A 12,950-nucleotide genomic window follows, 5' to 3' on the forward strand; every position below is an offset into this window, starting at 1 on the left:
CTTTTTTCCTGAGATGTGCTATTACAACTGCTAGCACCTTGGAGAAGACATGTGGTGAGGTGGAGAGGCTAAATGGGAGGACTCTGTATTGTTAGTGTTGTGCTCCCACAGCAAACCTGAGGAAACGTTAATGGGAAGGGTGGATAGAGACATGGAAATATGCGTCTTGGAGGTCGTGGGTTGAAAACCAATCTCCTTGCTCCAGCGTCGGAATTATCATTGGGAAAGTAACCATCTGGAATTTCTGTTTCTTGACAAAGTTGTTCAAACATCGAAGATCAAGGATAGGGCGCCAACCGCCGTTTTTCTTTTCCAAGAAGTAGTGGGAGTAAAAGCCTTTCCCTCTGTGTTGCAGGGGTACCTTCTCTATTGCTCCAAGATGTATGAGGTGTTGTACCTCCTGATAGAGCAATTATTCATAAGAGGGGTCCCTGAAGAGGGACAGGGTGGGTGGGACGTAAGGAGAGGAAGGGGATGGCATAACCCAATCTGATAATTTCCAGGACCCATCTGTCCGTAGTGATGGTTTTCCGGTTGGCCAAGAATGGACACAAATGGCGTCCAAAGAAATGGTTGGTTGGAGTTGGCGCTGAAGAGGGTGCGAGGTTTTCTATACCCTCGACCAAGACTTCAAATTTGTTTATTTGGCTTAGGAGGGTGGTTTGCCATTGTTTGCGGAGGGCGACGTTGTTGGTTCCTGGGCCTATGCCGTTGTTGTTGTGTATCATATTGTCTTAAAGGTAGATGTTGCGCAAAGATATGGTAATGCGGTCGTTGTTATGGCTGATATCTATATTGTCTCTTCTTTGAGGCAGGTGTTTGGATACCTAAGGATCGGAGTGTGGCACGCGAGTCCTTCACAGAGTGAAGGACCTCATTAGTCATAGAGGCGAAGAGCTTGTCTTGATCGAAGGGGAGATCTTTGACTGTATTCTGTATCTACTTTGGAATGGAGGAAGAAGCAAACCACGAGGCCCATCGCATGATGAAGGCCGTGGCTGTGGATCTGGCGGCTGTGTCCGCAGCATCAAGGGCAGCTTGAAGAGCTGCGTGGGAGGTCATGCCTGACTAATCTAATCACCTTCTATGATGAGATTACTGGTTCTGTGGATGAAGAGAAAGCAGTGGATGTATTGTTTCTTGACTTTAGCAAAGCTTTTGACACGGTCTCCCACAGTATTCTAGTCAGCAAGTTAAAGAAGTATGGGCTGGATGAATGCATTATAAGATGGGTAGAAAGTTGGCTAGATTGTCGGGCTCAACGGGTAGTGATCAATGGCTCCATGTCTAGTTGGCAGCTGGTATCAAGTGGAGTGCCCCAAGGGTCGGTCCTGGGGCCGGTTTTGTTCAATATCTTCATAAATGATCTGGAGGATGGTGTGGATTGTACTCTCAGCAAATTTGCGGATGATACTAAACTGGGAGGAGTGGTAGATACGGTGGCAGGTAGGGATAGGATACAGAGGGACCTAGACAAATTGGAGGATTGGGCCAAAAGAAATCTGATGAGGTTCAACAAGGATAAGTGCAGGGTCCTGCACTTAGGACGGAAGAATCCCATGCACCGCTACAGACTAGGGACCGAATGGCTAGGCAGCAGTTCTGCGGAAAAGGACCTAGGGGTGACAGTGGACAAGAAGCTGGATATGAGTCAACAGAGTGCCCTTGTTGCCAAGAAGGCCAATGGCATTTTGAGATGTATAAGTAGGGGCATAGCAAGCAGATCGAGGGACGTGATCATTCCCCTCTATTCGACATTGGTGAGGCCTCATCTGGAGTACTGTGTCCAGTTTTGGGCCCCACACTACAAGAAGGATGTGGATAAATTGGAGAGAGTCCAGCGAAGGGCAACAAAAATTATTAGGGGTCTGGAACACATGACTTATGAGGAAAGGCTGAGGGAACTGGGATTGTTTAGTCTGCAGAAGAGAAGAATGAGGGGGGATTTGATAGCTGCTTTCAACTACCTGAGAGGTGGTTCCAAAGAGGATGGTTCTAGACTATTCTCAGTGGTAGAAGATGACAGGACAAGGAGTAATGGTCTCAAGTTGCAGTGGGGGAGGTTTAGGTTGGATATGAGGAAAAACTTTTTCACTAGGAGGGTGGTGAAACACTGGAATGCGTTACCTAGGGAGGTGGTAGAATCTCCTTCCTTAGAATTTTTTAAGGTCATGCTTGACAAAGCCCTGGCTGGGATGATTTAATTGGGGATTGGTCCTGCTTTGAGCAGGGGGTTGGACTAGATGACCTCCTGAGGTCCCTTCCGACCGTGATATTCTATGAATTGGCCCTCGGACACCACTGCTTTAAATTGTTGTCATTTATCCTCCGACACATCATCAATAAATTGCATTACCTTAGCATAATTTTTGTGGTCATATTTTGCTAAGAACACTGCATAATTCGCTACTCTAAACTGCGAAGTGGAAGAAGAATACACTTTGCAGCCTAAGGAGTCCAGTCTCTTGTTATCTTGTCTGATGGAGTGGATCGGAAGTGTTGGTATTTGTTTTTTGATTGGCCATGTCGACCTCTAGGGAATTAGGTGAGGAGTGCATAAATAGAAACTCAAAACCCTTAGATGGGACAAAATATTTGTGGTCCAGTCTCTTGCTAGTGGCTGTTATTGTGGCTGGGATCTGCCGAATAGTTTTAGCAGGTTCCATAATGGCACCATTAATTGGTAGGGCTATTTTGGAGGAGGTCGTAGCTTGCAGGATGTCAGTAAGCTCATGGTGTGTTTCAGGTACCTCTTCCAGGGTAATCTTGAGTTCCTCTGCTACCTTCTGAAACAACTCTTGAAAGTGGGCGAGCTCATTAGTGGCGGGAGTACCATCGTGTCTTATGGTGTTATCGCTGTAGAGGAGGTGTGCGGGGCCGTGTCCTCTGTAGGGGTGGCGGCCATGTCAGGTCTTATCTGGGTTTCAGTGAGAGCCGGCAGTGGGGAGGGTCTGACAGCTTTCCTCTGGGCAGCCCGTGGAACACCTGAGTGTGGTGTGGTGTGGGTCCATGGACCACAGTATGGCCATTGCCCCGGGGTGGGGGGCGGAATAGGTGGTCCCATCCAGGGATTGCCATACCAGTGTGGATAGCCATGAGGATATGGAGATCATGTGGTAGTACGTCTCCCAATTGTAGGTAACTGAATCTGGGGAGAGTATTGAGAGGAAAACATCTGGTCATTGTATTCCTCTTCCTCCTCCCACACTTCACTGGAGGAGCTTGAAGTGGTAGGGGAGTACTGAAGGTAGGGTGCTAAAGATAGGGTGCTAAAGGTCTCAGTGATAGACTGGTGCTGAGAAGAGGAGACTCAGGAGCATGGGACACCCTTAATTACTCTGGCTGTAAAAACTGCGGTGGAGCTGACTGACCAGGAGTTGGTGCCGGTGTAGCTAGTGGAGGCAGAGTCTGCTGGGGCATCTGCTGATGCACCGAAGGGTGTCCCGGGGGTGCAAGCTGGCTCCGCGGAGTAGATGCCCCTGAGGTAGGCACTGCAATGGAGGCTGGAGACCTCAGGAGGCTCGGTGCCAAGAGCAGCGGCTGTAAAAGTGGAGCCACAAGATCAAAGGATGGTGCTGCAGCCACCGCTTGTATTGCCGGCACCATAGCAGCTCTAGGCACCATAGCAGCTCTAGGCACCATACTGGCAGAAGTGGCCGAGGGAGAGCTGAAAGAGGTGGGCAACTGAAAGCCCTGAGCCTCAGCACCATGTAGTGGGGCAGCCGACTCACGGTCAGTGCCTGAGGTGCCTGCCGCGTGAAAGGTGCTGAGCCGCGGAGCAGGAGTTACCAGAGACAGGAGAGCTCCTTTTAACTTTTTCTCCGAGGAACGGCTCCTGAGGGGGGAGGAAGCTGGTCCTTTTTTTGCTTTTGCTTTGCCTCTGGAGGGTGTCACAGAGGTGTCAGAAGCAGGATTGAGAGAGTTTTCCAGGAGCAGCATTTTAAGCCTGAGCTCCCTGTCCTTGCAGATCCGCGCTTTCAATTTGGTACAGTGGATGCATTATTGGGGTACATGAGACTCCCCCAAACAGCGTACGCACAGTGAATGCCCATCCAAGATGGGGATGGCATCATTACAGGAGGCACATCTCTTGAAGCCTGGGGAGCCAGGCATGTCTGTAACCGCTTGTTTTTTTAAGATCAAAGGACGGTGCCTGTAACAGCTAATGTAACTTATCTAAATAGTAATTCTAATGACTAAAAACTAACTAACTGAACTGAGAAACAAACTAACTAGCTAATCTCAAAGAGCACTGCTGAACTCCGTCTCTAACCCGGGATGGTAGAGAAGGAACTGAGGAGCCCAGGTTATGCATGCGCTATTCAAACACTGACAGCCCGTAGGGGTACTGCTGGAGAAATTTCCAATTGAAGGCGCTGGGACGCACCTTGACCTGAAGGTCCAGTTTTGGGCCCCACACTTCAAGAAGGATGTGGATAAATTGGAGAGAGTCCAGCGAAGGGCAACAAAAATGATTAGGGGTCTGGAACACATGACTTATGAGGAGAGGCTGAGGGAGCTGGGATTGTTTAGCCTGCAGAAGAGAAGAATGAGGGGGGATTTGATAGCTGCTTTCAACTACCTGAAAGGGGGGTCCAAAGAGGATGGCTCTAGACTGTTCTCAATGGTATCAGATGACAGAACGAGGAGTAATGGTCTCAAGCTGCAGTGGGGGAGGTTTAGATTGGATATTAGGAAAAACTTTTTCACTAAGAGGGTGGTGAGACACTGGAATGCGTTACCTAGGGAGGTGGTAGAATCTCCTTCCTTAGAGGTTTTTAAGGTCAGGCTTGACAAAGCCCTGGCTGGGATGATTTAACTGGGAATTGGTCCTGCTTCGAGCAGGGGGTTGGACTAGATGACCTTCTGGGGTCCCTTCCAACCCTTATATTCTATGATTCTATGAAGTGGAGCACCCACAGGGACATCTCTTGAAGAAGAAACTTTGGTTCCAGGAGCTTAGCCAGTGACTTCCTGTAGTTCAGTGGTTGAATCCTCTTTAAAACTTGGTAGCAATTATGTATTGCTTAATAATATTTTTGTATTTAAATTATTTTAATTTATCATAAATTATGCTTTGATATAGGTGGTCAGTTTTAAATTTTATTTTAAATAGATTTAGTTTTAACAAATAAACCTTATTTGATTTAAATAAAAAATAATCAATTTTTATCCACTCTATCACCAGCACTGGCATTCCCACCAGGATCACCACCACCACACATGGAGGTTTGGGGATTTATTATCACAACACTGGGCCTTCTATTTCCTGAGCCTAGAAGACATTCTGACAAGACCACACAAGAAGGGAAAACTGGATAACATCAACATCTCTATAGCGATATCCTGAATAACTGTTGCGAAGAGTCACATCTCAGAACTTTGCTGTGACCAGTTCATTAAGCTAACAGCAATTCTTACCTAGCAGCAGTGCCTAATTGGGCCATGTGCTGTGCCTATGATCTTCCCGTAACTGAACTGCAAGCACCAAGAACAGAAGTTGCATTTTTCTATCTGTTGCTATTCTTTTCTCTCTTTCCCTTTGTATGTTTGACATGTTTTGTCTTAAAAAGAAACAGCACCAATGACAAAATATCAGAGATACCACCTGAAATGGATTCTTTCCTCAACAAGGATACTTGATGCCATTTAAGAGACTTTTAAGCAAGAGTTTCCCTTTAAAAGATGCTATGACAATGGGAGAGGAGAAAGAAGAAGAATAAGAAAGCCTGTTAAAATGAAGAATTGAATTATGCTTCAATTTTTTAACAGTGACAAGTTTTAATGGTTTTCCCTTTTATTTTTATATATGTTTAATACATTTTATTGAGAATTTCTTGTTTGGCGATAGAACACCAAGCAAAATAAAGTCCCTGGCAATAAAACCCAAACTCAAATTACTATTAATATGATGACAATAAACAGTCAGCAACAAACAGCAAAGCTTAAAAAACAGATTCATAGATTTTAAAGCCAGAAGGGGGACCATTAGATCGTCTTGTCTGACCTCCTGTATAACACAGGCCATAAAGCAGCCTAATAACTATTTTGGATTCTTATGAGACAGAAACTAGGTAAAGAATCAGAATGGAGAGGCTCGGAACGTTGATGATGGTCATTCTACACCCTGACAGAACTTCTCCAGTGACTGAGTCATGGCTACAATGAGGGCAAGAAAAGAATTCGTCATGAATACAGAATAGACACAAGCTTGTCTCTTTCACCAACAAAAGTTGGTCCAGTAAAAGATATTACCTCACCCATCTTGACATTCTACAAATCAATTATTTTATCTTAGCAGAATCTGGACAGCATCTTTTCCTGATCTGTGCTCTCAAGTTATAACTTTTGGTGTGAATTTCCTACACATTCCTAAAGACTGGAAATTGCCTGAAGCAGCAGACAAGAGAGAGAGAGTCACTAAAACCTTACCGGCTTGTTTAGCATCATTAGGTTTAATGCAGCGAATGTATGATGGCTCCTTGGACATCAGAATTTCCATTAGTTTGGACAGACTGTTCTTAAACTGAGTTGCCGCCTAGAAGAAAGAAGAAAGACTCAGATACGACTAGTTTTTGTGACACTGCATCACACACATAAGGCTAAGAACAAATTTTTCAGTATCAAAGCTTTAAACATCATGGAAGTCCTTTTACACCACAAAGTTAGAGAGAAGGAGACATTATCTTCAGTAATTGGAAACGACTATGCTTCAATCCAACAATTGTGTTCTTACCGTTTCAGGTCTCTTTTTATCTGTCAACTCAGTCCTCTCAAAACAATGATTTATGATAGTATTCTCCGAGTTGCACATGGTCTAGAAAGAAACAGCAGAGGACAAATGCATGAAAATTGTTTAAAGGCGGACTGGACAAAGTACTAGAATGTGTATTTTTGGGAGTTGGCAGGAGAACAGATGAGACCCAGTTTGTCTTTTCTGTCTCTAATTTCTATGATAAACACCAATGATAAAACAAACTCTGGGGCCTCTTTTTACATAGTGTACCCATGTGAACAATGCATCCTGAAGATTGAAAGGTCCAAGACAGAGATGGTACCTTCACAGCCCACTCCATTCGCAACTTGATCCTTTACAATACTCCACAAAACAGGCAGTTCTCGATCGACACTCACCTCCTTCAGGTTCCGAAATAGAAGGTCATTGTTTTTATCCAGAAAACCTAGAGAAAAACAAAACAACTCAATCTGCTGTGGCTGTTTCATGGGAAATCCTCCCCAGTAAGGCAGGACCTTGAGCTGGAAAAGTAATTTGATTAATCAAATTACATATTTAGATATTATGTGAATGTATTAATCTGAATGGCAGGAGATAGGAGGAGAAAAAGGAAGTGTAACTGTCTGAAGTGGGGGAAAATGGGGACGGTAAGTGACCCTGGTGTCAGGCAATGGTGTACTTGTTGTGTAACATTTACCTGTGACACTGTAGGTGACCTCTCCAGCATAGTGCAAGAGACGGAACTCTTCTCGGCCTAAAGACTTCCGAGTCTTCTGGTCAGCCAGCTTGTGTCTGGGGAGAAAGCAAAAAGGCTTAATGGGGAGAAGATACTAGCCTCAAATAGGATTCATCTACAATTACTACTGATGCTAAGTACAGAACCACCACAGCTCTTGACAGAGGGATGGGACCAGAGGAAAACAGGCAAGCTGACACTGTGTTTCTCTCTAGGAACAGCAATACTAAGGTAAATGGGAGCCACAGATCAGCAACTATCACTCTAGTCCCAGAAAAATATTTGGACTTGTTCCAAAGTGATTAACTTTTTAGAGGAAAGGGGGTCAAACTCTGTGTGCATGTGAAATTGCACTGGAGACAGCAGGCCAGAGACCTTAAGGTTTCTGGCAACAGAGATTAAGTTATCAGGGAACCCACTCTGGGAGAATGTCACAAGGATGATGCCATTCAGACCTTGAATTGAGAATATGAAATGGTTCAGGGATGACTGAAAAAACCTGGCTTATTGGTGTTGCAGTTTTTAAAATTACTATTCTAAAAATTTTAAGCACAGGTTAGACAAACACTTGTCAGGGATGGTCTAGATAATACTTAGTTCTGTTATGAATGCAGGGGACTGGACTAGATGACCTCTCAAGGTCCCTTCCACACCTATGATTCTATGAAATGGAGATAAAGCAACCTGAAGGGTAAAATTAGGGACCGAAAACCTACAAAATTTGTGTGGAGGCCGAAGACCTGCCTCCATAAGTAGGACTCGGAGGTGCTGCTCTCTGTCCATAAGGATCCTGGGGTGAAAACCCTTACAGATTTTACAGTGGTCTCTGAGATGCCCCTCGTCCAGACACTTAAGGCATGACAAGTGCGGGTCACTTCTTGGCATAAACCTACCACAGTCCAATCATGGTTTAAAGCCCGGAGACCAAGGCATACCATGGTGCCAGGGAAAAATGTCGGAGAGAAAGACCCCCCAAAGGAAACTTGTAAGAAAACCCACACTAACTATAAACTACTGTGCTGCTAAATCTAACTAAGTACATGAGGAGAGAGACACTGCAAAGCACGCACTTGTCGAGGCAAGAGCGGTAGGGAGTTCCAGCTAGCCATCACAGGTGGTAAGAAGGAACTGAGTGGAGGTTGGGTCAGCAGGGCCCTATATTGGGCGCCATGAAGGCATGACTCCAGAGGGCTCCCAGGCCAACTCTATGGATACTGCTAGGGGAAAAATCTTCCAGCTGTCGTGCACGCAGCACGCACACACCTGATTGGAACTGACATGAACAAACACTTGAAGAACCACCTGCATTTCTCCAGTTTACTTATGAGAATGTCATGTGGGACTATGTCAAAAGCCTTGCTGAAGTCCGCTTGTACTATGTCCACCGCATTCCCCCTATCCACCAAACCAATTACCTTGTCAAAGAATGAAATCAATCTGGCTTGGCATGATTTGTTCTTCGCAAATCTATGTTGGCTGCTAGTGATCACCCCTTCATCCTCCCTATATTTGCAAATTGTATATTTTGTATATTGCTCTAGTTAGCTTCCCAGGTATTGAGGTCAGGCTGACTGGTCTACAATTTCTATAGCTCCTCCTTTCCCCCCTTTTTAAAGATGGGTACTACATTAGCTTTCTCCAGCTCTCCAGGACCTCTACTGTCATCCATGAGTTTGTAAATATTATTGCCAGTGGCTTTGAGATTTCTTCAGCTAATTCCTTCAGCACCCTGGGATGAACAGGATCAGGCCCTGCTGACTTGAATTAATTCAATTTAGTCAGAAGATCTCTGATGTGTTTTTTACTTATCCTGAGCTGCGTCCCTTCCCTTTTATCGTCTCTACTAACTTTGTTAGTCTTCCGGTCATGTTATTTTTTTGTGTGAAGACTGAAGCAAAGTAGGCACTGAGCAGCTCCATCTTATTATCATCTGTGGTTACCAGCTCACCTTCTCCATTAAGCAGCAGACCCACGCCATCCCTGATCTTTCTTTTTTGTATGACATATTTGTAGAAGCCCTTCTTGTTGTCTCTAACTTTTCTTGCCAGTTGCAACTCATTCCTTGCCTTGGTTTTCCTGATTTTGTTCCAACACACTCATGCTATTCTCATGTCCACTTCCTTAGTGACATTCCCCTCCTTCCATTTCCTCTATGTATCCATTTGGGTTTTTAGATATCTAAAGGCACTTATCTCTTCTCTGAATAGGAATTACTTGATGTTGAGCTTCTAGTATTACATCTTTTAGGAAATGCCAACCCCCTTCAATTCCTTTTCTTCCTAATTGGTCTCTCTATGGAGTCGTGCCTACTATTTCTCGGAGTTGGTTGAAGTCTGCCTTTTTGAAGTCCAGTGTCCTTGTTCTGTTGTTCAAATGTCCTCCTTTCCTTAGGCTCTTGAATCCTATCAGATTATGATCACTTCCTCCCAAGTTCCCAACCACCTTTGTGTTCGCAACTAATTTATCCCTGTTGGTCAAAACCAGATCCAAAATGGATGACCTTCTAGATGTTTCCTCAACTTTCTGATATCCCCTACACATACAAAGAACTTACAGGATATATCCTGTAAGTATGGCCTACATTCTTTCTTCCCAGTTTTACACATTTACCCATATTAAAAAACACACACTGTTTGCTTGCGCCCAGTTTACCAAGTGAGCTAGATCATTCTGAATCAGTGACCTGCCCTCTTCTTTATTTACCACTCCCCCAGTTCTGGTGTCATCTGCAAACTCAGTGATGATTTTATGTTTTCTACCAAATAATTGATAAAGATATTAAATAGTATTGGGCCAAGATTTGATCCCTGGAGGACACCACTGGAAACAGACATGCTTCATGACAATTCCCTGTTGACAGTTACATTTTGAGACTTATCAGTTAGCCAGTTTTTAATTTATTTAATGTGTGCCATGGTAATTTAATATCATTCTATTTTTTCATCAAAATGTCATACAGTACCAACTCAAAAACTCTACAGAAGTCTAAGTATATTACATCAACACTATTACTTTTATCAACCAAACTTGTAATCTCATCAAGAAAAGATATCAAGTTAGTTTGACAAGATCTATTTTCCATTAATCCATGTTGATTTGCATTAATTCATTACCCCTCTTTAGTTCATTATTAATCAAGTCCCGTGTCAATCACTCCATTATCTTGCCTGGGAGCAATATCAGACCAAGAGGACTATAATTATCCGGGTCACCCAGTTTATCCTTTTTAAAAACTGGAACAACATTAGCTATCTTCCAGTATTCTGGAACTTAACCAGACATATTGAAAATCAACATTAATGGTCCAGTTAGCTCCTCAGCTACCTCTTTTAGAACTCTTGATGCAAGTTATCTGGACCATCTGATTTTAAAATGTCTGACTTTAATAGCTTCTGTTTAACATCCTCCAGTCATACTAGTCATACCATCAGCATGTGACGAGATTGCATCAGATGTTTAACATCCTCCAGTCATACTAGTCATACCATCACCGTGTGACGAGATTGCATCAGATGTTTTTTCCCCCCAAATACAGAAAATAAATGTATTGAACATTTCTGCCTTTTCCGCATTATTGATAGTTCTACCACTTCCATCTAGTAAAGGACCAATATCATTGTCAGAATTTAAAAACACCTTTTTATTGTCCTTGATTATGCTGGCATATGTTCTCCTTGTGTCCCTTGGCTTCCCTTATCAATAGTCTACAATTCTTAATTTCTGATTTATAGTCATTACTATCAACTGTGTGCACACGTGCATGTGTGGGCGCATTTACAGCTACCTTCACTTCCCCTCTAATCCAAGTTCTATTTTTAACCAGCATAGCCTTCTTCCTTGATCATGGGATTGTGGTTTTGGGGCATCTAGTAAGGTGTTCTTAAATGATTCTCAATTATCATTCATATTTTCCTGATTAAATTCTTCCTCCTAGTTGATTTGGTCCATAATTGTTTTCAGCTTTGTGAAATAGTCCAGATAAGACTTAGTCCTGCCTCAGTGCAGGGGACTGGACTAGATGACCTACTGAGTTGCCTTTCAGTCCTACATTTCTATGATTCTATTCTTACATTTGACCGTACTAGTCTTCCAACAGATATCAAGGAAGTTAAAATTCCCCATTAATACTAGCTCGTGTGTGTTAGCTAATCTTGTTACCTATTTGAAGAATATCAGAGGGGTAGCCATGTTAGTCTATATCCACAAAAACAATGAGGAGTCCGGTGGCACCTTAAAGACTAACAGATTTATTTGGGCTTTCGTGCATAAAAAGCCCTTCTCTTCATGTGCCAGTATATTTATGCCTGCATCCGTAATTTTCACTCCATGCATCTGAAAAAGTGGGCTTTTTATGCACAAAAGCTTATGCCCAAATAAATCTGTTAGTCTTTAAGGTGCCACCGGACTCCTTGTTATTTGAAGAATGTCTCATCCACTTCCTCTTCTTCATTTGATGGTCTATAACAGACTTCCACAATAACATCACTACTATTCTTTTCTCTTTTTAGCTTCATTTTTGTTAGTTATACTCACTTATTCTGTTGTGTTAACAGAGGCTATGTCTACACTACTGCGATAAGTCGACCTATGCTATGCAACGCCAGCTATGTGAATAACGTAGCTGGAGTCAACATATCTTATGTCAAGTTACCATGGGGTCTACACCGCAGGGGGTTGACAGCAGAAACTCTCCCGTCGACTTACCTTACTCTTCTTGTCGGGGGTAGAGTACAGAGGTCAACTGGAGAGTGATCTGCTGTTGATTTGGTGGGTCTTCACTAGACCCACTGAATCAATCACCGGTGGATTGATCTCAGAGCTTCGATACTGGCTGTAGTGTAGACCTAGCCTTAGAATCTAAGCTCTTTGGGACAGCAAGTATCTTTTGCTTTTTTGCACTTCCCAGCACAATGGGGGCCCACTATGACTGGGACCTCTGCATGCTACTGTAATACAAATACACTAACAGGTACAGCAGAGACTGGGTATATTTAAAACCCATTAGCTTTATTCTGTATTGTGTCCCTCCTCACAAAGACAAAACTAGCAACAGCTACTTGAACACTCACGTGAGAAAATGAGGATGATTCTTCACCGTTTCCTCTAGCTTCTCCAAAAATGTCATATCTGTGGCATCCCCAGGTCTCAGACACTCCTCATCCTATAGAGAGAGAAATCAGCAAACACAGCAATACTTGTACTAGAGAGGCTGCCTAATTCACTCACATAATAAACAACTGCTGGGTTGAAAAGGAGAATTTTTTTCTTCCTGGAGACTAGTTAGACTTTTAGATTCTTTCCGGCCAGCAGAAGAAGACAAGTACGGTTTGACTTTTGGTGAGAGGTGGTCTCCCTATGTACGAAGAACTTGCCTGCTCCCACAGTTCAGTTGAGTTTTCAAGAGCAGAACAATTAAAATCTGACCATAAAATGAAGTCAGATCAAGCTCTGAAACTCTAATCTATGTACAGAATTGAT

General features: G+C 43.4%; 1 protein-coding gene across 7 annotated transcripts in view; it reads right to left on the reverse strand.

The window, feature by feature from the left end:
- MYO1C (myosin IC) overlaps positions 1-12,950 on the reverse strand; it is a 133,293-nt gene that overhangs the window by 32,312 nt on the left and 88,031 nt on the right. For all 7 annotated transcript variants that reach the window (XM_075120670.1, XM_048824263.2, XM_048824260.2 and 4 more), the window contains 5 exons: positions 12,542-12,633; positions 7,434-7,528; positions 7,135-7,181; positions 6,737-6,817; positions 6,433-6,538 (listed from right to left, as the gene is read on the reverse strand). In XM_075120670.1, the coding sequence (XP_074976771.1) occupies positions 6,433-6,538; positions 6,737-6,817; positions 7,135-7,181; positions 7,434-7,528; positions 12,542-12,633 (421 nt within the window). The remainder of the gene's footprint in view (positions 1-6,432; positions 6,539-6,736; positions 6,818-7,134; positions 7,182-7,433; positions 7,529-12,541; positions 12,634-12,950) is intronic.

This window comes from Caretta caretta, chromosome 17 (assembly GCF_965140235.1).
Source record: "Caretta caretta isolate rCarCar2 chromosome 17, rCarCar1.hap1, whole genome shotgun sequence".
NCBI lineage: Eukaryota > Metazoa > Chordata > Testudines > Cheloniidae > Caretta > Caretta caretta.